A 25,804-nucleotide genomic window follows, 5' to 3' on the forward strand; every position below is an offset into this window, starting at 1 on the left:
CAGCACTGTTGTTGCAGAGTCCTGGTCACTGGTTTTGCATAATGTCCCTCTACCTGAATTTGTCTGTTTACCCATGATTAGATTCAAGTAAAGCAATTCTGGTAAAAGGACTGCTGTCAGTCTCACTGTGTCCTATCCAGGGGCAAAGCAGTTTAAGACGTTTCTGGCAGCTTCCAGAAAATGAAGAAATGGCTCGGAGATTATTTTGCAAAACATCTTTAAAATTGTTTTTAGTATGGCTCTGCTAGATCAAAGTATCCATTTTTAATTTGTCATGTTTCCTTAGAAGTTTATTTCATGGTACTGAGGATAATTCAGAGAACCAGAATGTTGTTAAGAGAGAGATCTTCTTACAAAATTGTTCTTTCCATTTCCTTCTAGATGTCCAGACCTGGGGACTTATGACTGTAGTACCTTTTGTGTACTTGTCTTTTGAGGATTTAGTAACTTCACCGATTAGTTTAGCTCAGTTTTTTTCAGCCGTAAAATGTGGATATAGTCACACATTTTAGGATGTGTTGGGTGGATTTAGTAGTGTCCTGGAGTTGACTTGTACTGGTGTTGCAAGGCAACTGTTACATTTTCAGGAATTTTGTGTGCTGGTTGTTAAATATGTTGGTAGCTTGAAACTGACCACGGTGGCATCCGGGCACCTGGGCACCGCCATAGAACAGTGAAATGAGCACGTGCCGCCAATGGGCTTTTCTCCCTTGGGGAGCTGTTGGTTGAACACTGACCTGCACCCCACTGAGTGCTAGCACAAGGTTGTGCTGTGAGCTGTGGTTGAGAGTGGTCAATGGAGACCCCTGTGCAAAGAAAACCATCTTCCAAGAAGAGGTGCTGACAGTATAAATAAGACTGCCACTATTGGGCTTGTACTGGGATCTGTCATCCCGAGGGTGCTATAATGCTCAGCCAGATGGAGTTCCTAAAAACCAGGGACTGGCATACTATAGCCCTCAGGCCAGATCCAGTCTGCCTTCCCCCCCTTTAAGTAACATTTTATTGGAATTCTGCTTCACCCAGTCATTTGTGTGTTGTCTGCGGCAGCTTTCACCCTACAACAGTGTTGGCCAGTGCCACAGAGACCTTATGACTTGCCGATCTAAAATATGAGCTCCCTGGCCCTTTACAGAAAGTTTGGTGACTCCTGATCTACACCAAATCTCTGTGTACACGTAGAATACTCTGGTCCCTCAAAATGCTCTACCTACCTATTTTGTTTTCATAACTTGTGTGTGTTGGTTGGGACCCTGAAAATCCACAAATGTGCATCTTATTAGAACACAGAAGAGAGGCCTTGCTATGTCCTATCCCTCCTGTCTTAAGAGAAGAGCTCTGTGTAATGTTTTCCTGTCTCCTGCGTCCCAGACCAATTTTCTGTCAGCACACTCAGCCAGGGATGAAGCGGCAAGGCTGGAGGAGCGCAGGGGTGTGATTGAATTTCACGTAGTGGGCAATTCCCTGAACCAGAAGCCCAACAAGAAGATACTGATTTGGCTGGTGGGGCTGCAGAACGTGTTTTCCCATCAGCTGCCCCGGATGCCAAAGGAGTACATCACACGGCTTGTCTTTGACCCGTAAGTTGTGCTCTGCTCTTTCTTCTCCCTTTTTTCCCTCTTCTTTCTTTCTTTCTTTTTTTTTAAAATTTTTTGGCCACGCCACATGGCACATGCGATCTTCATTCCCCAACCAGGGGTTGAACCTGTGCCCCTTGCAGTGGAAGCGCCGAGTCTGAACCACTGGACCGCCAGGGATCACCTGTCCCCATTTTTCCCTTTTAAATGAAAGAGGAACTACTCAGATAGTGAAAGTCAGCCGTAGTCACCCACCGAGCTCTGCTGCCTCTCGTCACACTGTGGATACAGAGTGGCATCACGATAATTGCCATGGCTAAAGGCATTAAGATTAATTTTTCAACAGTTCGTCAATTTTTTGTTAACGAGGCTTTATATTTTAAGTTGCTGGTGACCGTCCTGTGCTTCATTCATTACAGCAATGAAGGAATATATAACGCTAAGAAGGCGTCCCACTTTTTTCACAGTCAAAATATTCTTGATTTTGGGGGCTTCCCTGGTGGCGCAGTGGTTGAGAGTCCGCCTGCCGATGCAGCGGACACGGGTTCGTGCCCCGGTCCGGGAAGATCCCACATTCCGCGGAGCAGCTGCGCCCGTGAGCCATGGCCGCTGAGCCTGCGCGTCCGGAGCCTGTGCTCCACAACGGGAGAGGCCACAACAGTGAGAGGCCCGCGTACAGCAAAAACAAAACAAAACAAAAAAAACAAGAAAAAAAAATATTCTTGATTTTGGTATCTTAACTAGGTACCATTGTCGCCAGGGTCTGTAAGCCCTGAGAAGATTATTGGGGTATTAGGTTAACTTTGACAATCCATTACATTAAAAAAAAAAAAAGTAAACTTCCCTACTTGAATGTATTTTAACACATGGAACCCAGGAGCCTATGTGCATTGTGATCCATGCATGTGACTATTCAGAGTGATGTTTTAGGCAGAAGGCCTGATAGGGTTCTAGAATGCAGGTTTTAGCAAATTGTACCTGTGGATTTGTTTTTCTTTTCCATATTGTTTCTGTGCCTTTTTTTTTTTTTTACATCTTTATTGGAGTATAATTGCTTTACAATGGTGTGTTAGTTTCTGCTTTATAACAAAGTGAATCAGTTATACATATACATATGTTCCCATATCTCTTCCCTCTTGCGTCTCCCTCCCTCCCACCCTCCCTATCCCACCCCTCACAAAGCACCGAGCTGATCTCCCTGTGCTATGCGGCTGCTTCCCACTAGCTATCTCCCGTGCTATTTTTGAGTGAGACTAAACTCTTCAGAAACACATACCATGTTTGTCCTTGCCTTTGTGTTCTCCCTCTGGACTCCCACTGTGGGTCCGTGGGCATCAGGGGTGGCCCTGTTCCAGCACCAGTCAGCACCTGCTCTGTTCTTTATTTGTAACCTCAGAGCCTCCTTAGGTGGCTGACCTTTGTCCTCACGGAAGCTCTGGTGCCATCTCAGGCAGGCAAGCTTGCTCTAAGAAGTCCACAGTAAAGAATGGTCTGGCGAGATGGTGGCTAGATAGAGGAGGTTTCCATGGAAAAATCACGAAGAGACAACCCCCTGCTTTTCCTGGCTGGTTCATGAGGAACACCCCAAACAGTATACTTATATAACCAAGAGAAGTAAAACTTTGACATAATCTTATTCTTTCAGGAAACACAAAACCCTCGCTTTAATTAAAGACGGCCGTGTTATTGGTGGTATCTGTTTCCGAATGTTTCCATCCCAAGGATTCACAGAGATTGTTTTCTGTGCTGTAACCTCAAATGAGCAAGTCAAGGTAAGAGTGACCCAAGGTCTTAGAAGAAATGCAGAATGTGGTACTTCTCACGAAAGCCGCAGAGCTGGGCAGGGTCTCCAGGTCCAGAGAAGGGTCCAAGTGGAGTCCAGGACTTTTCGAGGGGCATCCTCTCACTGCGGGTGGATGTGTGTGTGTGTGTGTGTGTGTGTGTGTGTGTGTAGTGTACACACTTCCTTGTATCCACAGTCAGGCTCTACCAGGCTTTGTTGGACCTGGGCGCAGGGTCTGGGGACACCACATAGCCCCTGGTGCAACTCGGGCAAAGTTTACAGCAAGTGAAGAGATGTTTGGAAACATGTCTCAGTGTTACTGATCATCTCCACGTGCAGACATGTCTACACACACCTGGGGACACTGCACCACCAGAAGGGGTGTGGTGCGATGTGGATTAGGGAGATGATTTAGGTGGCTCACACCTCAGAAAGATTTCTTATGACCTTGTGCCTAATGGGGGACAAGGACTAAAGAAATTCTGTCGGGGAAGTCATGACATATTTGAATAAATTTATGACTGAGTTTCAGAAATATTCATGCAGGTTTGGAATGTGGGTCTTTTTGGAGTGTGTGTGTGTGTCTGTGTATGTATGTGTGTGTGTCTGATTTGCCTTCCCGATTGTCCTTGGCATGGGTCCCTTCTTCCCCAGGAGCGAGACTGTCTTATTGATAGTGTGGTTGGCATTGCAGTCTGACTGGAATAAATCAGATTCTCAATTTTCAGAAAGATTTAGATTGTGTTGTGTCGTCCTCTGCTGCTTTTGTGAAAGTGGAACCAGAAATGTGTCTTCAGGCTATAATTCATTTGGTACTTTGGGAGCCCTAAAATCATGCAAAAATATGGCAATTGGTGGAAAGATAAGTAGCTCAGGATTTGATGGCTGCTGAGAAAAATTATTGGCAGGTCTAAGGCAGCATTGTCCCGTGATTTATAATGCAATGTGCAAATGTGAGCCATGTATGTGATTTTGAATTTTCTAGTAGCTACATTAAGAAAAGAAAAGAAAATAGGCAAAAATAATTATAAAAAATATACTTTATTTTACTCAGTATATCCAAAGCGTTGTCATTGCGACGGGTACTCAGCGTTCAAGAATTATTGAGACATTTTACATTCTTTGATTTGTACCAAGTCTCAGAAATCAAGAGTGTATTCCGCACTCACACCTGTGTCAGTTTGGACTAGCCATGTTTCAGGTGCTCACTGGGCTTGGACAGTGCTGGCCTAAGGACATTGTTGCCTTCTTCAGCAACAATGAAGCAGTGCCAGCTACAGAAACCAAAAATGGATCTCTGGAAGGACTCATGCGCTGCCTGCCGGCTGAAACCAAGGCCATGGGTGCTTTTGGCTTCATTAACAGCTCTCCTCTGTGTAATGGTCACGGTGCCAATTACAGCTGCTGTGGTTTCCTCTCACAAAGCACAAATGGGGCTTTTGTCTTTGACTCACAACACTCAGCATCCAAGGGCAGACAAAATTCATCAGTATCAAATTCATCATTCTGACTGGAGAAAGTGAGGGCCCACATTTACCTGAAACCGATCTCTGGCTCTTTTTCAAGGAACTTTGACTCTATGTCTTTAGACGGTACTGTTGCTGTGCTTATCACAGGTTTATTTCCCCCTAGCCAAAGTGAGAAACGGTAAGTGTCCAGAATTTAGGAACTTACTTAAAAGAAAAATTTGGTTTGGCTTTTCATAGGGAGAGGAGCTGGAAAATATGTCCTTGGTTTATAATTTCAGAAGATTGCCTAATTTTTGTTTGCAAAGAAAGCTACACCAAGCAGCTTGTTTGGAAAGGTTGGTTAAGGTTGCCTTGGACACTTCTAGGATACCAGAGGGAAACTAAAGCTGTTTAATATGAATTGGACGCTTTGTCTTATTACTTCCCAGAAGGGCAGTGTATATTTTTTCCCCAAACCATGTAATTTTCTAAAGACTTGAAGGGAGGTGGCCAAACATCACAAACTGAGTAGGAAAAACTAAAAGAAAAGCCACCTTTTGTAAGTGACTTAACTGGTTTTAGAAAATGAAGATTAATCTTTCAAAACTGGATAGAATGGATGCATCTGATAGAAGTCAATTCTGGTAGCACTTATTTGGGAAAACAGAAAGTTCGTAAGTGGAGGTTTACAATTTTGATTTGAGATATTAAAAATCTTGGCTAAACGATACTTTAAAATTTGCATGCACTCATTTTGGAGACTAAGCTTATATACTAATTCCTGTGAATGCTTTAAATAAGATTTGTGTATGAATTTATCTTGCTCAAAACACATGCAAGATAACATTTGAGAATTTACTTAAAGCTCCTCAACTGGTTTTAGAATAGCTTATCTAAGAACTATTTGGGTTTGACATTATATGCAACTTTAAAGTTACATGGCTAATACTTATTTACCATAGTAAGTATTTAAATAAACACTGAAGTTACCAGGTAGATTTGGAAAGGAATCCTTTTGGTGATAGTTGAAAATAAAGGCATACAAAGGAGGGAAATAGTTCTGGGGTGAAAAATCTAAACATTTGCATATAGCTTAACACTGTAAGTGCCTCTTTAACCAAGGAAGTACACAGTGAGGATTCAAGTTAAAAGGCTCAGTCCCTACTCACGAGCAGTTGGAATCTGGAAAATTTCTTTGGAGAAATGACAGATTAGTGGCTGTTGATGAAGAATATCTTATGTAGGTTTTGAGAAGCTATTTACAAAAGAATCATTATTATTCTTCTTGAGTAAAATCCTTGGATTGTGGGTGAAGGGGAGAAAATGTATAGTTCTATTAGTTCCTTACAAGATGGTGTATACCGTGAAAGCCTGACTCTCTTCCATCAGCCACATCTAGGTTAAACTCACATCTAGGTTAAAGTGAGTTTCATCAGAGGACATATTTCTTCCTGATTCCTAGATATTACTATTCTTGTGCACATGCAGTAGCCAACCCTTCCCTTTCTCTGGTTTTTTTCCCCCAACTTTTCTTTTAAAATAATATTTAATTATAGAAGTCATGTACAGATACATTTTCAGAGAAAGCAAAAATCCCATCCCCCTTTCCCCCTGCCGTCCAGTCATTGTCAGCCTGGTGTGCATCCTTCTAGGTGCTTCTCTATATTATGTACATGGACATGTACCTGTCTGTGTGGTGTGTTGTTGTTTACATACCTAGAATTCATACTGTACATAATTGAAAAAAAACCTTTCATTATATCTTAGGGATCTTTCAACTTTAGTACATAAATGTGGTTGTTTAAATTTATATTTAGATCAATTAAAATTAAATAAAATTTAAAATTCGGTTCCTTAGTCACTCAAGTCCTTGGTAGCTGCATGTGACTAATGGCTACCATATTGGATAGCATAGATGAAGAATATCTCCATCATTGCAGAAATCCCTATTGGACAGTGCTAATATGGAGCTACTTTATTCTTTTTATATAGATTTGCCTAATGTAGATGGACCATAATTTATGTAACTGTTCCCTATGGAAGGCATTCATGTTTATTTCCAGTTATTTTCTATCACTAACGGTGCTCTGTTTGGAAATGATTTCTAGATGCTGAAAAGTGGCATCACTGTAGGAATGACTATGGCCAGAGTCTCAATTTAAAAAATTATTTCCAGATCACCCTTCTCAGTGGGTTTACCAATTTACACTTTCACCAGTGGTGCTGGAGAGTACCATTTCCCTGGGTATTGTCAACCTTAAAGAAATTTGCCTATTGCTGAGTGAAATATTGCATCTCGTGATGGAGTGCTCTGATTACTATTGGGATCAAACATCTTTTTTTTTTTAAATTTCTTGGTTATATTTATTGCCTGTTCCTTTGATGATTTATCTTTTTTTGTATTGATCCTATCGAAGGTATCATTTATGCATTCTTGATGTTAATTTTTTATAATATCTTGTATATCTATACCATCCCATTTTGTCATTTTGTTTATGGTATCTTAAATTGCTTATGAAATCTGTAAAAGAAGTTTTAAACTTTGAAGTAGTCTACTTAATAATCAGTCCTTTGTGCCTTCACATTTTATATTTTCTTTAAGAAGCCTTTCTACATCCCTAGGTTATAAACCCACTTTCCTGTATCTTTTTATAATACTTTTGTATGGGTTTATTTTTCCTTACATTTAGATTTCCAGTCCATCTTCTTACCACTTGACAAAACTTCTTTAAGGCTTAGCTTGCACATCTTCTTTTCCTTCTCCCTCTTAAATATCTTATAGCCTTTTTCTCTATTATAGGTACAAATACATCACTCTGTACCAGTGCTGTGCAATAAAAATACATCTGTGAGCCTCAAATGCAAGCCACATGTGTAATTTAAAAATCTCCAATAGTTGTATTAAAAAAAAGTAAAACGCAACAGGTGAAATTAATTTTGATATTTTCTATTTAACCTAATGTATCCAAAATACTGCCATTTCACCATGTAGTCAGTTTAAAAGTCATTAATGAGAGTTTTTTCCCCTGGTGTGTATTTTACACTTGTATGTCTCATTTGGACGTGTCACATTTTCATTGCTCAAAAGCTACACATGGCTAGTGGCTACCATATTGAACAGCCACTTGTATATGTAATTATGAGTTCTGTATGTCTGTCTTCCCCATTTTACTATCTTCTCAAGAAGAGAGAGATTTTATTTGTCTTTTTATCCAAGTTTTATTCCAACTCACAATGTGTCGGTGTTGTGATATGTTTGGGAAAAGCTAACATGTCCATGGGTAATATCAATGGAAGAATAATTTCCAGAATAGGGAGATGGTAATACTCTTCTCCTATGTACTGGACAGACTGTCCCCTGAATATTATTATACTTGGTCTTGGGATCCATGCTTTAGAAGGGTATTGTTATACAGCTGCGGTCCCCAACCTTTTTGGCACCAGGGACCAGTTTCATGGAAGACAAGTTTTCTACGGACCGTGGGAGGGGTGGGGGGGATGTTCAGGCGGTAATGTGAGTGATGGGGAGCGATGGGGAGCAGCAAATGAAGCTTCGCTTTCTCGCCCGCCACTCACCTCCTGCCGTGTGGCCCAGTTCCTAACAGGCCGCGGACAGGTACCAGTCCACGACCCAGGGGTTGGGGACTCCTGTTATACAGGAGAAAACCCTGAAAAGTGTGACTAGATTGAGAAAGGGTCTTCCGATCATGCCATATGAAGAACAACTGAAGCTTGGCTTAGTACCTGGGAGGTAGGAATGGGCATGGGTGAGGGAGGATAATTTTCAAGGGTTTGGAGAGTTGTTAAAAGCAGGGACCAGTCTTTGTTATTCTAGGAGTAGAACTAAGGTCAATAGGTAGAAGGGACAAGGGGTCAGATCTCAGGTGAACATAGGAAGAACTTCCCAACCATAACCGTGGTTGAAAATTAATTGGTCTAAGGACTGAGCGAGCACCCTAAACTGGAGGTGTTCTAGCAGCTCACCTTTCCAAGGTAGATGGCAGGAGACTTCTAGTGTCACATGGGATAGGATTAGACCAGACGACTTCCAAAGATCCTTCTCCCCTGTGGGCCTATAGTTCCATGATAACATACCTATGAGCATGTTTGAGTTCTTTAGAAAAGTGTGTCACCAAATTCTAAAATATTGATGTGAAGATATTTGTATCTGGATGCTTGGGTTTACTTTCATCTTCTTTTTATGGGAGTCTAAAACCATCCCTTTAAATTTATAGATTTTTCTTTAAGCATTGTACATCACCAAAAAATCTGGTACTTACTTTTTTTTTCATATTTCAATATTAATTTATTTAACATTGTTCACTATTTTTAGTTACTTCCTAATGTCTTCTGGCTCACTCAGAGGTTCGGGGTTTCTCAGACTTTGCTTGGAAAGGTCTGATAAGACCAAGTTGAAAACCCTATGTATGTGATGATACAGTTCTTTGGAAGGACTGCTGATTTGTTGTATGCAGGAAACACCTGGATTAGTTAATATTCTAGTAGAGATTAGCCCTTCTCATTTACATTGCTCTTTTCATCTCAGGTTCTCATATACTTTAAACATAAGCAGAAATTCATAATCAGTATTTATTCCAAAAACCTCTTTATTAATATTCAACGTGTAATCTCTAGGACTGAATGAGCAGCTTGTAGCCTTGGTGTGTTCTTTTCGAAGAGCCAGAAACTTGTATTTTCAAAAGATGATTGCATCTCCATTCAAGGATTTTGAATTTGTTTTGTTTTACAGCTCATTTTCAAAGTTCAGAAATGCAAGAAGGGTGTTGGTGTTATACTGGCAATACATACGCCTAAATTTGCCAGTATTTCCCAGTGAAAATATGGGACTTTCTTTTCTCCAGAATCTAATATATTTGTCTGCATACTGACTTGCCCACAGGGCTATGGAACACACCTGATGAACCACTTGAAGGAATATCACATAAAACATGACATCCTGAACTTTCTCACCTATGCAGATGAATATGCAATTGGATATTTCAAGAAGCAGGTGGGTTTTTTTCACGTGCAACCCTGTTCTGTCATTCCTTTTCTTAATATGCACTCAGGTAGCTTTCATGCAAATAAGTACCCACCCTCCGCACCCCACTGTTTTCTGCTTATAAGAGGGGCATCCATTTATTTTGCAAGCCTTAAGCAAGAGGTAAGCTTCAGTCTGGACTAGAGGGTATGACCAACATATTGTAAGTACTAAATAAATGTTTGTTGAGTGAATGAATGAACGTCATCTATAAGTGAAGTGTAATGTTACATCCTGACATTCTAAAATGTGCTATCCCCAGGTTAAGGAGAAATTCCCATTGCTGGGGGACTAGAGTACTCCATGAATGGGAGAAATAGATTCAGTCTCTGGAAGACCTTCATTTATGACAGCAGAGAGGAAATTCTAATGTTTACAAAGGGTTCCAAACAATCCTGGTCCAACAGCACACAGGCGGCTGGGAGCTTGGCTGCATCTTAGTTCTTTCTGTCAGAAGTTTCCATTTCAGCACTCTGAGGATTATACTTTGCTACATATTTTTTAATAGTGCTTTGTAATTCTAAATTCCTAAACATTTTGCATTTACTTTTCTGATGACAAAAGTAATATATAGTTACTGTAGAAATTTTGGAAAATGAAATGAAGCACAAAGAAAAGAAGAAAAATTGCTTGTAATTCTACCACCCAAAGAAATTTACTGTTAACGTTTTGACAGATACCCTTCTAATATTTTTTCTCTGTGTGTGTTTCTCTGTATATAAATACAAAAATTGGCTCATTATTGCATGTAATTTAATCACTTACATTTTTAACTTAATATAGTCTGATTTTCCAAATATGATTTTTGATGCTTCTCTGAAATTTTGTATAAATGGAGAATAATTTATTAAACCAATACCACATTTGGGGGACATTTAGGTATTTTTTGAAGTAAGTGTCCATGTGTGAATGTGCACTTCCAGAAGTATTTAAGGTTTTGTTCTGCACTGCCAAATAATTTCTCCTCTTGTCAGCAATGTATAAGGGAGCTCAGGAAACAAGTTCATAATTGAAAAAAAAAATTTTTTTACCCCTTTCCTAGGTGACAAATTGTGCATGTTTGCATTTATTTGATTATTGTGAAGTTCGACTTGTTTTTCCTTGTTCATTGACCCTTTGTATTTCTTCTTTTTTCGAATTGCCAATTCATTGCGTTTTGCCTCTTCTTCTATTAAAATATTTATTTTTATATTGATCTATGAGAACTCATATATATAAAGGGAGTAACCTTTTATTTTATGATTTTTCTCCCATTTGTCATTTGTTTTCCACATTGCTTATGGATTTTTTTTAATGTACAGAATTTTAAAGATTTTATTACATAAAATCTATTAACCTCTTTTTAAAATATAAGTCCTTATATGACTAGAAAGCTTTCACTCCTCTGATGTCAGATAAGTAACCTCCTATTTATTTTCTCCTCATTCTTTAGGATGCCTTTGTGACTTTCATAATAAAACTCACTATAGAGAACTCAGTGGGTTTGTTTTACTGGGGGCTTGAGTGTCAGCTTTCCTAGGCAGTAACGACATTGTAGAGATGAAATCTCAGGCATGCTTCTTAAATGACTTGTCTGTGGTCCTCTTTGAGGCTGATGTCAATAATTGCTTGGAAAATAAGTTTTTGCTGAAAGAGGAGGCAGGAAATTTAAAGTCCAAGTAATTTTCTGCAAAAATTTGAAATAGGCACCATAAAGACAGTCGTTAAAAATATATGACTAGGGCTTCCCTGGTGGCGCAGTGGTTGAGAGTCGGCCTGCCGATGAAGAGGACATGGGTTCGTGCCCCAGTCTGGGAAGATCCCACATGCCGCAGAGCGGCTGGGCCCGTGAGCCATGGCCACTGAGTCTGCACGTCCAGAGCCTGTGCTCCGCAACAGGAGAGGCCACAACAGTGAGAGGCCCACATACCGCAAAAAAAAAAAAAAAAAATATATATATATATATATATATATATGACTATATGCCCTGTATAACTATATTATTACAGCTTAAAGTATGTAAATGAATATACTGCAAAACATTAATATCACTGAAACAACCACTGTCGTGATGGTCTGGAAGTTTTTCTGTTTTTTAACAAATTTATTTATTTTATTTTATTTTTGGCTACGTTGGGTCTTCGTTGCTGTGCGTGGGCTCTCTAGCTGCGGGGAGCGGGGCTACTCTTCGTTGCGGTACGCGGGCTTCTCATTGCGGTGGCTTTTCTTGTTGTGGAGCACGGGCTCTAGGCATGCAGGCTTAGTAGTTGTGGCCCACGGGCTCTAGTCATGTGGGCTCAGTAGTTGTGGCTCGCGAGCTCTAGAGCGCAGGCTCAGTAGTTGTGGCGCACGGGCTTAGTTGCTCCGTGGCATGTGGGATCTTCCTGGACCAGGGCTCGAACCTGTGTCCCCTGCATTGGCAGGTAGATTCTTAACTACTGCGCCACCAGGGAAATCCGTCTGGAATTTTTTTGCCTATCAAGTAGGTGTTTCATTTCCTCAACATCAAGGTTCTTATTGCTATATTTTTGGACAAATTTTGCTTTCAGAATTTAGATCAATTTTAGTTATTGATTGTGGAGCATCCTAGAGGCCCCCTGTCTACTTTGGGAGAAATTGTGCAGTTTAATGCAAAATTAAACCTTATTTTTACTTAATAGCCATTTTTGTTAAAGACTTTTTAATATTATTTGTGTTTTACTAGGTTTATTTTTTATGTTGAATTGCTTCCTATTTGCACAGTTGATTTTTGATGTTTCTGAACTTCTTGGAAGGGTTGCATGCTAATTCTCCCCAGGATAATAGGATGAGAGCTTTGACCTGTGCTGGGCACCAAGACAGGCCTAGCACATAGTTAGCACTCAGAGAGGATGTTTGATGCACAAGCCTGTATAAATGAAATTATTGATTTTGCAGGGTTTCTCCAAAGAAATTAAAATCCCTAAAACCAAATATGTTGGCTACATCAAGGATTATGAGGGAGCCACTTTAATGGGATGTGAGCTAAATCCACAGATCCCATACACGGAATTTTCTGTCATCATTAAGAAGCAGAAGGAGGTAAGTACATGACTGACTCGGGGGAACCCGACTGGTCTGCGCAGGCCAGTCTCTTTTGGGGTGAAGTGTGCATCCCTGGGCTCTGTGGGTGTGGGCCTGCTGGGTACCATGACCTCGGTTTGCTCTGTTTTGTCTAGATTTCTTCTTTGAAGGTATCCTTTATCTTCTCTCTAAATCGCCACTTCTCAGGGGGTCAGTACCTGTTAAATTGGTGTAAAATACAAAACTTGTAAAATATGATAGTAAATCTTAATGTCACCTTCAAGGCCTCTTACCTGCTGGCCTCATGCATCCTTCTCAAACCCACCTCTTTATTTCCCTTTCTAAACTGATCTCCAAAGGCTGTTACTGATGCTTTAACCCTCTTGCTTGGTATCTTCATCCTTTACCCACTTCCTCTCCCAATGCGTGTACACACACACACACACACACACACACACACACACACACACAGATAGAGATGGGACCGCTTCCGCCTGTTTTCCATTCCTCTTCGAACTTCTTGAGCACTAGTTTGATCCACTCATTTGAATTTCAGTTAGTCATTACCTTCCATATTTATCTTAGGTTGTATTCACCTCTCCTTCTGCATTGTAAGTTCTGAAGGCTTATACTTCCAGATAGTAAGTGATTTGTTACCTGGAGAGGACTCTTTTTTTTTTTGGCCACACTGCATGGCATGCGGGATCTTAGTTCGCCAACTAGGAATCGAACCCACGCCCCCTGCAGTAGAAGCGTGGAGTCTTAACTACTGGACTGCCAAGGGAAGTACCAAGTGATTTGATATCTGATGCTGGGGTGAAGTCTTTTATGCATATGAACTAAAAGAGAAGCAGTAAAGGGAAACGTTGATAGATTTGACTACATAGTAATTTTTACATTTCTCTAAGGGAAAAGAAACATACAGAGATCATAATTAGGGGAGTGTAACAGAAGCCGTTTATTAAATGAATGAACTTTATGTGGTAAGCCCAGGATCATCCCCTTGGTCCCCCTAGTTCTTGGAGTTCAAAAACTGGGAACTTGCACCTGGGTCACCCCACATCAGTCCCACTTTATACTTCTGTTATTCGTTCGAGTGTACTTTTCTCTAGCGAGTAACAAAAAAGACCTTTGCCTTAAACCTGTCTTTGTTTTCTGGTTTCTGCTCATTTCCCTGATCCCAGTTCTTAGTTACTTGTCAGATGTCACTGACATAACAGATGTAAAGCTCCTTACGCAGTGTCTGGTGTATAGTAGGTGCTCAGTAAGTATTTTCCTTTTACTTAAAGTAGCTCAGAGTTGTTCTTATGCTTCCCATGGAAGTGAGCAAAAGGCTTTTATTAAATTAGAAAATAAAAACAACCTCTGTTGTTTCTTGGTCAGAGACGTCAGCCTAAGACAGAATTCCACATAGGGTGCTTGGAGAGTTAATACAAGCACAGCAGGCTGGGCTTCATGAGCAGGTCTGAATTCGCAGCCCGTTGCGCAGCCGTCAGAGGCTGCCAGCCGAGGGCAGCCGTCCTCATGCTGTCCCCTGTCACCGTGCTCCTCATCATTCTTCTCCAGCTTGTCTCCGCAGTAGAAGCCAAGAGCAGGATGCCCCCTGCGGGGTTTGCAAATTCAGAGTCCAGATCAGTGGGCCCTTCCTGCATGCAGGGGAAGCCCTCTGTGCAGAGCTGTTTTAGATGGCAGCAAAGCCTCAGCTTTTGAGAAGACAGCGCCCCATCCCCTTCCCCTTTCTCTCCCCTTGGATTCCTCCCCCGCCACCTCCCTCTCAGCCTCCAGCCTTCCCTAACAGGCGCACCACTGAATGCATGAGAGATCGGAGGTCACCCTAAGAAGGTATTTGGATTCACATAATATCTTCTTCCACAGAATTCAAGTGATTTTTACAAGTGTCATTTATTCCAGCTCTGGAAACCCCCTTGGGGAAGGTAGGGACGAATAGTGGGAAGGAACAAATTGTAGGGAGATGGAGGGTCTTCCCCGCTGTGGAAGCATACAGAGCAGTCACTTGTGGTTGTGGTTAGCGGGGGTGGAGAGAGAACCAGTGCAGTTGCACAGGTGGAGCGGCGGGTGGGAGCTGAGTGCTGTGGGGAGTGAGGACTCCAAGGCAGGGTGGGATGCAGCGGCCCTAGCATCATCTCGCATCTTCGGAGGTGGCGTCATGGGACATGTGTCTAGAACGGGGTGGCCTGGAAGGGAATCAAGCATGAGCAGAGATTCAGAGTCCAACATAAGTGGATTCATAGGTATCTGCACACCTGGGACAATAGGCGTGTGGGTGATGAAGGCCACTACTTGAGAAAGTGTGAACAGGCCGTGAGCAGGCAGGACTGAGTGTGGGTGTGTCTGGGGGGCTGGGAAGTGGGGGTAATTCTTAAATCTCAGTTCACATGTGAGGCTACGTGAGACTGGGCTTGGAGGGGCCAAAGTAAGAGTGAGGAAAAGCAATGGGATCTTTGTAGGAAGACATGCTAAAACTTGGTGAAATAGTAAAGATAGGGGAGTTCCCCCAATTTTCTGTTTGGGAAGACTAACACCAACAGCGGTGGAATGAGAGATGGATTTGAGTAGAGAAAGATGACAACATGGTGATGAAGTGAAGACATTTTCTAGGGAGGTGAAGATAAGAGACTGGAACGGAAGTGAAATGTCTTCTTTCTCCAAAGTGATCCTCAGAGGCTCAGAGAGGTTGTGAAGCCCCCCGCGCCCCACCTCCATTACCAGTCACCTCAAGGGTGCTACCTGAGGGTATGGAAGCCACCTGCTAGGCTGTTACATTTGAGGGCATCCTTGGTGAAGAGAAAAAACTTTCAAAATTATATTTGAAATTATATTTTCTGAAGGCCTTCATATAAGAAATTGTCATTGGGATTCTTTCTTTAAAAAATTTTTTTTACTGAAATGTAGTTGGTTTACAATGTTGTGTTGGTTTCAGGTATACAGCAAAGTGAGTTATACACATCTATTCTTTTTCAGATTCTTTTCCATTATAGGTTATTGCAGAATATTAAGTATAGTTCCCTGTGCTATGCAGTAGGACCTTGCTGTTTATCTATTTTATATATAGTAGTGTTATATGTTAACCCCAAACTCCTAGTTTATTCCTCCCCCCCTTCCCCTTTGATAACCGTAAGTTTGTTTTCTGTGCCTGTGAGTCTGTTTCTGTTTTGCAAATAAGTTCATTTGCATCATTTTTTAAGATTTCACATATAAGCGATATCATATATTTGTCTTTCTCTGTCTGACTTACCTCACTTAGTATGATAATCTCTAGGTCCATCCATGTTGCTGCAAATGGCATTATTTTATGCTTTTTTATGGCTGAGTAATATTCCATTGTATGTATGTACCACATTTTCTTTATCCATTCATCTGTCAGTGGACATTTAGGTTGTTTCCAGGGATTCTTTTTTAAAAAGACTTGGACTTACAAACAAATGCAGAGCATCGTTTTAGATATGCTCTGTCCCAGGTGGTAGCCACTGGCCACACGTGGCTATTGAGTGCTTGCCGCGTGGCCAGTCAAAACTGAGATGTGCTGTAAGTGTAAAATACACTCTGATTTTGAAGACCTAGTGTGAATAAAACCATGTAAAATATCTCATAATTTTTTTCTCTTGAGCATATGCTGCACTGATAATATTTTAGATGTATTGGATTAAATAAAAATATATTGTTAAAATTTCACCTATTTCTTTTTACTTTTTTTTTCTTTCTTTTAAAGTAGTTACTGGAAGATTTTAAATTACATGAGTGGTTTACATGATATTTCTATTGGACAGCCCTGAGTAGATTTACCAGGAATATATTTTGCCAGTCCCATTCGTTTTATGAAGTCCTATGTTTAATTGTTAAGATTATGCATTCATGCTATGGCATTTACCAGCCTTATGTCTGAGATCAAGCAGTTAGGAACTAGAACTTTTTTGTTTTCCTTTGTGAATTCGATGAATGACTGCTACTGTTTTGTGTTTTCCAAAATTCAGTTATGATATGGTTAATCTCAAGATGGTGATTTTTGAGGGCTATTTTATTTTATTTTTTCCTTTCCTTTTTTAAAGGGAAAACTGCTCTGGAAATAGTTACCTCAGGGCATTAGGAATTATTTTATAAAACAAATGGACACCTCTCAAAATTCCCTAATCAGTTCTGGTGGCCCCCATCCTGGTTGTGTTGCCTTTGCTCATTAGAGCTGCATTTTAGATGCAGACAGCATAGGTTGGGGCTCAAGCCTTGAAAAATGTGAATAATAGGAACCGTCCTCCCAGGCTTTGGGGACTTCGTGAGTTTGAACAGTTCCTGGTCATGGGATGTGAAGAGGTTCAGACGTTGCCTGGGCTGCTGAGGCTGAGGCTCCCAGGGGAGGGAGCAGAGCATTTGGCGCTTATGCTAAAGAGGACAGTGGGCCCTTGGGGCAGTGTGTTCTCTCAGTATTGGCTTCTTTTCAATGGCAGGGGACAAGTATTCAAAGACGGCTGGGTGAATGACATTAAAGGCGTGGTATAATAGAATGCTTTCATGTCTTACTGTTTAATAGCATTCACCCTTTTGTTTCCTGAAGACTTAATTTTGTTAGGAAAATGACTCCTTAGACTGACTTAAACTGTAGCCACAGACTTCTGTCACTAAACATATTTTCTTCTTGTGCTTTACAGATCATTAAAAAGCTGATAGAAAGAAAACAAGCCCAGATTCGGAAAGTCTACCCGGGACTTTCCTGTTTTAAAGATGGAGTCCGGCAGATCCCTATAGAAAGCATTCCTGGAATTCGTATGTATAGATCTTCTTCTAAAAGCAAAACCTTTTGGTAATGCCATGACAGTGTTGGAAACAATTATACCAGAATGCAGTGATTTGGAAAGCTTTTTCCCCTGTCTGTCTCCATTTGTGTTATTGTAGTCTTTAAGAAGGGAGCAAATGCTTTCCTTTTACAACTTTTCTCTGTTTCCCAGTGCAAACAAATCGAAGATAATTTAGTTGACCTCTTCTTGTTGTAGCTGTTAATGTCCATCGTTTATGAGAGCCTGTTATTTGTGGCACCGTGCTGGACACTCCCCATATGTGACCTTGATGGCAGGGAATTCTACTCAGAGGGGAAGGTTGAGTCTCAGGATGGTTAAGCCCTTTAACCTTAAACAGCGCATGGCCAGTGAATGTCAGGAATAGTAGCAGCCCCATCCTGGCCTCTTCTAGACACCTTGCTGTTGGTACCCTGCCTCACTGCCCTCCTGGGTGCAGCCTGCATACAACTGTGCTTGGGCTGAATTAGTTTCCACAAACCTCTAAACAAGATGATTGCAAAGCATATACTTTGTTTCAAGTTCCCTATTTTAGAGTAGTTTTCCCAAGGGTTCTTCTCTGTGAGTATATTAGAGGTGAGTTGTATTGGGTTAAAACATATAAAATAGCTGTTTTTGTAGATCAAAAGCTATGAATATCGGTACTTTTATTCGGTTCAAATCCAGGATCATCCAGTATATTGAAGATTTAATATAAACAAAACCAAAGCAAGCAAACCAAAATTCTCCAGAGAAAATAGGACATTATATGGGCAAGATATATTTCTTCATCACAGAGTAAACCCTACAGCAGATCTTACTTTCCTTGTCACACCTGGAAATTTTGCTTGCATGTATTATCCTTATTGATAGCTACCCTGTCCCTGGATGCCTACATGTACAAGGCATTCTTCTGTTTGTTTGTTTTGTGTGTTTTTACATATATCAACTAATCTCAAAAGGAATCACATCAGCTCAGTTTTGGAGTTCTGTTTTATAGGTTGATAAACAGAGGCAAAGGTTGACTAACTTATCTCGGGTACATTAGCTTTTAAGGAGAGAACAAGAAATCAGTCCTGGTCGATTGGACTCCAGGCTGTGTCTTCTTTCTGCTACACTAAACCATCTTGCATTACAAGCAGGGTCTGCCCCAAATAAACTAGAGACCAGGACAGAGTTTGTTCCAACCTAAAACAACAGCTTAACTCTTTCACAGGGTGATTAGCAAAAACTGTGACTTAGGGTTTTAAAAAAATACACACCCACAGTACCAGACATATTTGTTTTTTATGCCTTCCTCTGAAAGGTTGAAATTCCTGCTTTAAAAAGTATAACAGAGCAAGGTCAGTCTTGGAAATGTTTTGTATTGTCAGGTGTATGAGGAAGTAAAGAATGAACTGTAGTTAAGTTCAGTCTCTTTTCAGATATAGACATTTATTGAGTCGTGGCTATAACTAATTGTATTTTTGATAAATATTAAATATGTTATTCTCTTGACCAAAAGCAGTTCTCATTCAGTGTTTAATTTTGTTGATATATAGGAGAGACAGGCTGGAAACCGAGTGGAAAAGAGAAAAGGTAAGTATGATGGGCCAGAGGATATTAATACAAGTGTTTTCTTTTCCCCTCCCAGAAACTTAGAGAAAACAGGCAAATTGATTGTAGTCACCATCACAACACTTGTTAGGTTTCAATTTTCATTAAAAAATTCTGGAATGTTTCTAATTTTAAGTTTATGTAAAAATGAGCTGGAATCACTTGGCAAGAGAAGAGAAAAGTAATCATTGTTCCTTCTTGTTTATTCTTTTCCTTTCAAGTAAAGAGCCCAAAGACCCCGACCAGCTTTATAGCACCCTCAAGAGCATCCTCCAGCAGGTGAAGGTGGGTGTTTTGTTTTCCTTCACCTCATGCAAATATTTTGAAATGATTTCCCACATGGCATTTCCATATTAGATACCTTACTTTTTTCTTTACCCAAGAGCCACCAAAGCGCTTGGCCCTTCATGGAACCCGTGAAGAGAACAGAAGCTCCGGGATATTATGAAGTTATAAGGTTCCCCATGGGTAATGCCATTAAAATTTTCTAAGTATAGATTTAAAACTCTCTGGATGGCGGTGTGGGGGACAAAGGGGTGCCGAGGTTGATGTGCACTCTTCTGTTGTAGGGTGGAGGGCCGGTGGAATCAGAGCAGGAGGGTAAAGGGGAGGGGATGGCTGTGTTCATTAGGCTCCTGCTGCTGCCCTGTAGCGCCCACACCATCAATGCGAGCTGCAGACGGCACTGGAGATGAGAGTCAGCTGTGTGGACCTAACCTTGACTATATTCAGTTTGGTTGCCAATGGAAAAACATCAGCTTGTCCTCTTGAAATGCTTGGAGAGTCTGAGTTTTTGAAGGTAAACAGACGAAGTTAGATCAAGCTGCTTGACTGCTGTACTCTTAGATGGAGAAATAATCATTAAGGCAGCTCTTGATTTTCCATGCTCTTGAAGGAGACTGAGCGTCACTAATTATACTTGTATTTTAAGCTTTGTCCCACATCCCAAAACAAACAAAAAAATACCTTTAGAAATGTAGAATTGTGGAATTTGCCGCTGTGTCTGCACCAGGCTAAAAGGAATGATTAATTGAGTCAATTGAGAATCCCCGAATTAAACTAATTTGGCATTGTACAGATGACAGACCACGAGCTGAATTTTTTTTTTTTTTCCAATCAGCTGTGTGGCCATTTTTCTGGAGAGAGCCTGTATCTTCTGTCCCTTTTCTACCTGGTGCTAAGAAGGTCTTAAGATGTGAAAGGAAGAGTGAAAGAGATCCATTAGCTCCCCGATAACAGAGTTATTTGTAGATTTTTCTGTGACATTATCACACGAATGTTTTCCACAGTGGTGGTAATGATTTCAGTAGTCTCTGTTCCTTAAAGTGGACACACATCCATACGCTTTTCTTTCCCTTTTCTATCTGCCTCGCTTCTATGTATTTCAGTACATGAAAATCAGTAAAGGTTGAAGGAGTGTAGAATTCTGAATGGAGGTGTGACTTGGGAATCAGTATTTCCCAGGATGTGAAAAATATGCTAAAACCCTTTAAGTCCTTTACATCCTCATCACCTGGGCTGCCTCAAGTTCTTTTGTGAAATGCTCAAGGGAGGTTGCGTGAGCCTGGGGAGAACGGTTTACGGCCCTGTCCGTGTGCACTCTGAAGCCCTGCGGTGGCAGGTCCAGTGGGTCCTGTCTGTCATAGCTTACTCACAGCCTGCCCTCTGGAAGCTTTCTGCTTGGTCCAGCCAGAGGAGGGTGGGAACCTCGTCAGCTGGACACCACTTGTGCGCACAGCTGAACACCACTTGTGCGCACAGCTGAATGCTCGTGAGGGGACAATTGACCCCACTAAACAAGGCCAGTGGTGGGCTGAGGTGTGTGTAAGCAGTGTTAATGAAAACAATAAATGGTGCTCTTTGGTTGGAGCAATGCTTTGTTTTCTTGGGATGCCCTTGCCCCTAAGATGGTCATGTCTTTGAGGACAAGACTGACAATCAGTAATTTCATTTTTTCTACCATTGCCTTCATGGCTTTTTCAAAAAACATTTCTTCTCTTCCCCCACCATGCCCTAAAAAACCCTCTTTTCTTCCATATGGATGAGATCCAACCTGTTTCGTTAAGGAAATGGCATTTAGTACAGTGTCTGAGGAGTGGCCCAAGCTTCCCACACGTGGGTAGCTAGGCAGGGCTTTCCTATTTACCCAGAATTCCCAACTTTTGGGGATTTAATGAATAATTTAGTGGTGTCTCCATGTTTGTTTTCACTAGTGATCAGTCACCTTCTTTTGTAACCCAGGCCATTTGGTCAACCAAAAGCTTCTAAGAAGGCCAGAGGAAGGAAGCTGTTATCTATAACTTTAGAATGGAAAGGAAATAGAGAAAGGAAACTTGCAGAGTTGGTTGTAATTATTCAGAAAGCTCCAAACACCTTCATGATTTGTTTCTGCTGTATTTGAGGCTCTCCCCATCGCTCCTTTCCTCCCGCCTTCCAAAAAATAGTGGGGAAAGCTTTTTTGTAAACTTCTCTGGGTCCGGTTTCATTCTTTTTCCCCGTTTACTTTTTTTTTTTTTTTTTTTGGTCACATGTCTCTTCCTTCTAAACATTGTAAACATGATATCAGGCATCATATCCTAAGTGGTGGGCATTTAGGTGGGAGGAGGGTAAGCATCCAGTTTTACTCAGAGAGGCCGGTTCCACTGCTCTTTCTTTATTCAACGAGAGCACCTCTTCCGCTGTTCAGTTACACTCAGGTGACATGTTTACTGGGCTATTTGTCAAGCCTTTGTGTAGCTTAATGCTTTTCAGTTTTTCTCTCCCTCCAAGCTGTTTCAGTTAGAGAAGAAAGAAAATGGAAAGTTGAATTCACAGATGTGATAACATACTTCTAACCAAGATAGGCTTTATTTAAAAAAAAAAAAAAAGGCTTTAGTCAAAGGAGATAGGTGAAAGCAGATATTTCCTATTTTTCCTTTGGAGTTTTGTGGTAGATTTAGGATTTTGATGCAAATGAATTTCTCCCCATTTTGGGATGTTGCACATAAGTTTATTTACCTTATTAAATGATAATCTCAGTGTATTTGGTTGTCAGTTTCTCTCCCTCTGGAAAATTTGATAATATAGTGGGAATTTGGGTTGTTGGTAGTCAGAAGTATTTCTTTAGTGATTTTGACTTATTTTTTCATGCAGAGTTTATATAATTTTTTTCATATTCTTTTCCATTATGGTTTATTACAGTTCCCTGTGCTATACAATAAGACCTTGTTGTTTATTTTACATATAGTAGTGTGTATCTGCTAATCCAGTTTAATAGTTGATATAATTTTTAGTGATAGAACCAGACTTAGAGACAACTAGGGACCTATAAATAGACAAATGCTAGCATCTTCTAATCTTCATGGAATTCTTTAAATTGGTTCTGAGAGTGAAGATTAAAGAAGCCCCATTATATTCTTACAAGTTTAGATGAAGCACTGTTTTCCTTTGTAAAATAATTTAAAGCAAGTAGATATATTGGGAAAATATTCTTTTTGACAATTGTCTCGCAGGGCTTACTTGCTTTAGAAAATAGATTATTAAGTAAAGTTTGTCATTCTTATTTCATTGATGGAGCATGAAACTAAATTCACCGGAACCATTTTACATGCAAGGTCACTGGTATATTTGCAGATGTATTTATGATCTGTTTCTCCATTTTAGTTCTATCTCTACAGCACCAGAACAACTGTGAATTTAGAGAAACAAACTCAGTCTGATTGTTCTGATTTAAGTAATGAAATGATTCGATACAAATGTTCCACCTGCTGTGCTCCATGTATAGACAAAGCCTCTTCTGTATAATTCTGAATGAAGAGCTAACAGTAATTAGTTCATCGTACTTATTGCTGCTAATCTACTTAGCTTCCTTGTGCTGAAGAGGGGATTGGGCCAGATGACTAATAATGGTCCCTTCAATGTTAAAACACTGTGATTTTGCACAGGATACCCTCACAAAGGGAAGAACATAAGACTCAAGAACTGTTTTCCTTGATCATATGAATTTCTCTTAAAGAAAGGCATTGGGATGGTGAAAATGTGATCAAACTGATGACATAGATTTCTTTTCCTGTCTCACTTTTGTCAGCTGGTGTTTAAAAGGAGTCAAAGATGGCTAATATTTTTTTTTCCTGTGCAGATCTGAAAACCATGAGCGAACGCCTCAAGAATAGGTACTACGTGTCTAAGAAATTATTCATGGCAGACTTACAGCGCGTCTTTACCAATTGCAAAGAGTACAACCCCCCTGAGAGTGAATACTACAAATGTGCCAATATCCTGGAGAAATTCTTCTTCAGTAAAATTAAGGAAGCTGGATTAATTGACAAGTGATATTTTTTTTTCTTCTGCTTCTTAGAAACTCATCAAGCAGTGTGCCTAAAGCATGGTTTAGTTTTACAAAGAATTGGACATAACGTATTGAAGATACTTGTAATAATTAGCACTTTTAAAAAACAAACAGAAAACCTCCTCTTAGCTTTTCAGATATGTATTTAAATTGAAGTCATAGAACATTTTTATTTTATGGAATAGATTTTAATCTATTCACTACAATTAATGTCAACTTTCTATGGCATGTCCATTAGCTGAATATTCAATAATAGATGATCAGGGGTTTCCTCAAAACTTGTATATGAGGAAATTGCACATAGTACCAAGATTTGGGGGAATGCAGAAAATTTTCAGACCATGAATGTTTCCCTTTTTTTCTAATGGAGTGTGAGAGTTTATTTTTATTTTATTCTGAAGGACTTTAAAGGAAGGGATGCATGATAAACAGCCCGTAAAAGGTGAAATATGTGATGTTTGAAGTCTCATGGTAGACTTTTTATATATATTTTTAAAAAACACTCATCTAGGTGAGGTGCTTTGAGCAGTTCTGAAAAAATGCAGTTCCAGAAAGCAACTGCTTTGATTCCTAAGGAAGAAATTCTAAATAATGCAAACTTTTTTATAAGCATCTGGGTTTTTGATAATTCTGTCTACCTACAGCAAACTTGTGAGTGCATAACCACTATTTTAATGATTACTTTCTCTACGAGTGTGTAATACTATATTTGACTTTGCTTATGCAGGCCATAAGTTCCAAAAGGCAATTTCCTGGGCCACAAAGGCATCCATTTGAAAACACTTGAGATTGAATCAACATACTTTAACAAAAAAGGATGTATAATCTATTTAATGTATCAAATTTAGTGAATCCTTGTTCTATTAAATAAGGATTTTTTTCCCTTTCTACAGCACACACAACCTCACTGATTGCATCTCCAGATTATATTCATTGTCGGAGATGAATTAAATTACCACCAAAGATTTGCTGTCAGTATTTTAATACCTACATTGGTATATATACCCAGGGTAATACTATCCCACTAAAATCCATCATACAACCTTATTAACCCGTCTTGGGATTCCAGCTTAGTGCTTGGATTTATTTCCTGATTAACACTACATTGAAAAGTGGGACGTCCGCCATCCCAGCTCTGGGAGAACCAACTCATATAAAACAAACGAAGGCCACCTTGATGGTCTCGACACTAATTTTTATGATACAAATTTATAAACTGATTTTTGTAAAGGACTAGGTTTAAAGGTATGTTTAACTTGATGTTTTCTATCAGCATAAAAGAATTGAAATGATTATTTGATAGACATTAAACACAGTTGCCAGAGATAATCTGCATGAAGGAAAAAACCCTGCAGATGGCTGTGAAGTTGGAAGGATTGTTTTTAATATATAAGATAGATTCAGAATGCTCACAACTGAGAAATGCCTCAACTTTTTAAAGTATTAGAAACCACCTTGTGTGGCATCTGGATTTCTAATGAAGAAGGATGATACAGTTTGGATTAAGTAACTTGGACTGGTTTTCAACAGTGCTTTGTACTGGATCTGCCAAAGCATCTGGCCAGCTTGGTATCCTGTGAAAGTTTGTTATTTTCTGGGTAGGCATTCTTATAGAGTATTGTCTTTAAAATCAGATTGTCTCTTCTATATTGAAAGCATTTTTATGTTTTCTAATTTAAAAATTAATATTTTCTTATAGATATTGTGCAATAAAGCTGAAGTAGGATGTGTGGTTTTTGCAAATGCTTTAACAGCGGATAAAATTTTACATTTGTAAAATTAATATATTGTACTGGTACAAAATAGTTTTAAATTATATTTTAAAAAGCTCTTATTCTGGTGGTGTGTTTTCTTCTTCTGGCAGATTGAGTTTACAGGGCAAATGTACGATCTGGTTGGTGACTGATTACATCCTTAGTTCTTAGGTCGTAAGTGTGTTGAGGAAGGTGTTCAGAATTGTTGCATTTGTGTGAAGTTTCAAAAAATTCACAGCCCATCAGTGAGAGATTTTCAAGAGGAGAGACACTTATTGTATCTCTGCAGTGATCCACTGCATCTTGCCCATTGTCACTCAGGAAAAAAATCCAGCTAAAGAAGAGTGTTATGGTTTTAGAAACAGTCCCGCACTCGCCCCCAGTTTTTCTACTTTGCATCTGTGAGACAGATGAATGAGGAGAGGGACAGAAAAAAATACAGCTGATTTTTAGACATCTCCCATATGAGCTTC

At 40.0% G+C, this 25,804-nt stretch overlaps 1 protein-coding gene across 2 annotated transcripts in view; it reads left to right on the top strand.

Annotated features, from left to right (window-relative positions):
• Positions 1 to 25,411, top strand: part of KAT2B (lysine acetyltransferase 2B) — a 104,969-nt gene extending 79,558 nt beyond the window's left edge. Inside the window, exons 10-18 of one of the 2 annotated variants that reach the window (XM_081235818.1) lie at positions 1,372 to 1,580; positions 3,223 to 3,349; positions 9,709 to 9,819; positions 12,745 to 12,888; positions 17,532 to 17,646; positions 19,196 to 19,232; positions 19,472 to 19,535; positions 19,634 to 19,718; positions 23,368 to 25,411. In XM_081235818.1, coding sequence (XP_081091944.1) covers positions 1,372 to 1,580; positions 3,223 to 3,349; positions 9,709 to 9,819; positions 12,745 to 12,888; positions 17,532 to 17,646; positions 19,196 to 19,232; positions 19,472 to 19,535; positions 19,634 to 19,718; positions 23,368 to 23,561 — 1,086 coding nt within the window. In that variant the 3' untranslated portion in view covers positions 23,562 to 25,411. The remainder of the gene's footprint in view (positions 1 to 1,371; positions 1,581 to 3,222; positions 3,350 to 9,708; positions 9,820 to 12,744; positions 12,889 to 17,531; positions 17,647 to 19,195; positions 19,233 to 19,471; positions 19,536 to 19,633; positions 19,719 to 23,367) is intronic. The other variant, XM_081235819.1, reaches the window with a different exon arrangement.
• Positions 25,412 to 25,804: the final 393 nt, after the last annotated feature.

Source organism: Mesoplodon bidens (genome assembly GCF_964165515.1).
Source record: "Mesoplodon bidens genome assembly, chromosome: 5".
NCBI classification, from domain to species: domain Eukaryota; kingdom Metazoa; phylum Chordata; class Mammalia; order Artiodactyla; family Ziphiidae; genus Mesoplodon; species Mesoplodon bidens.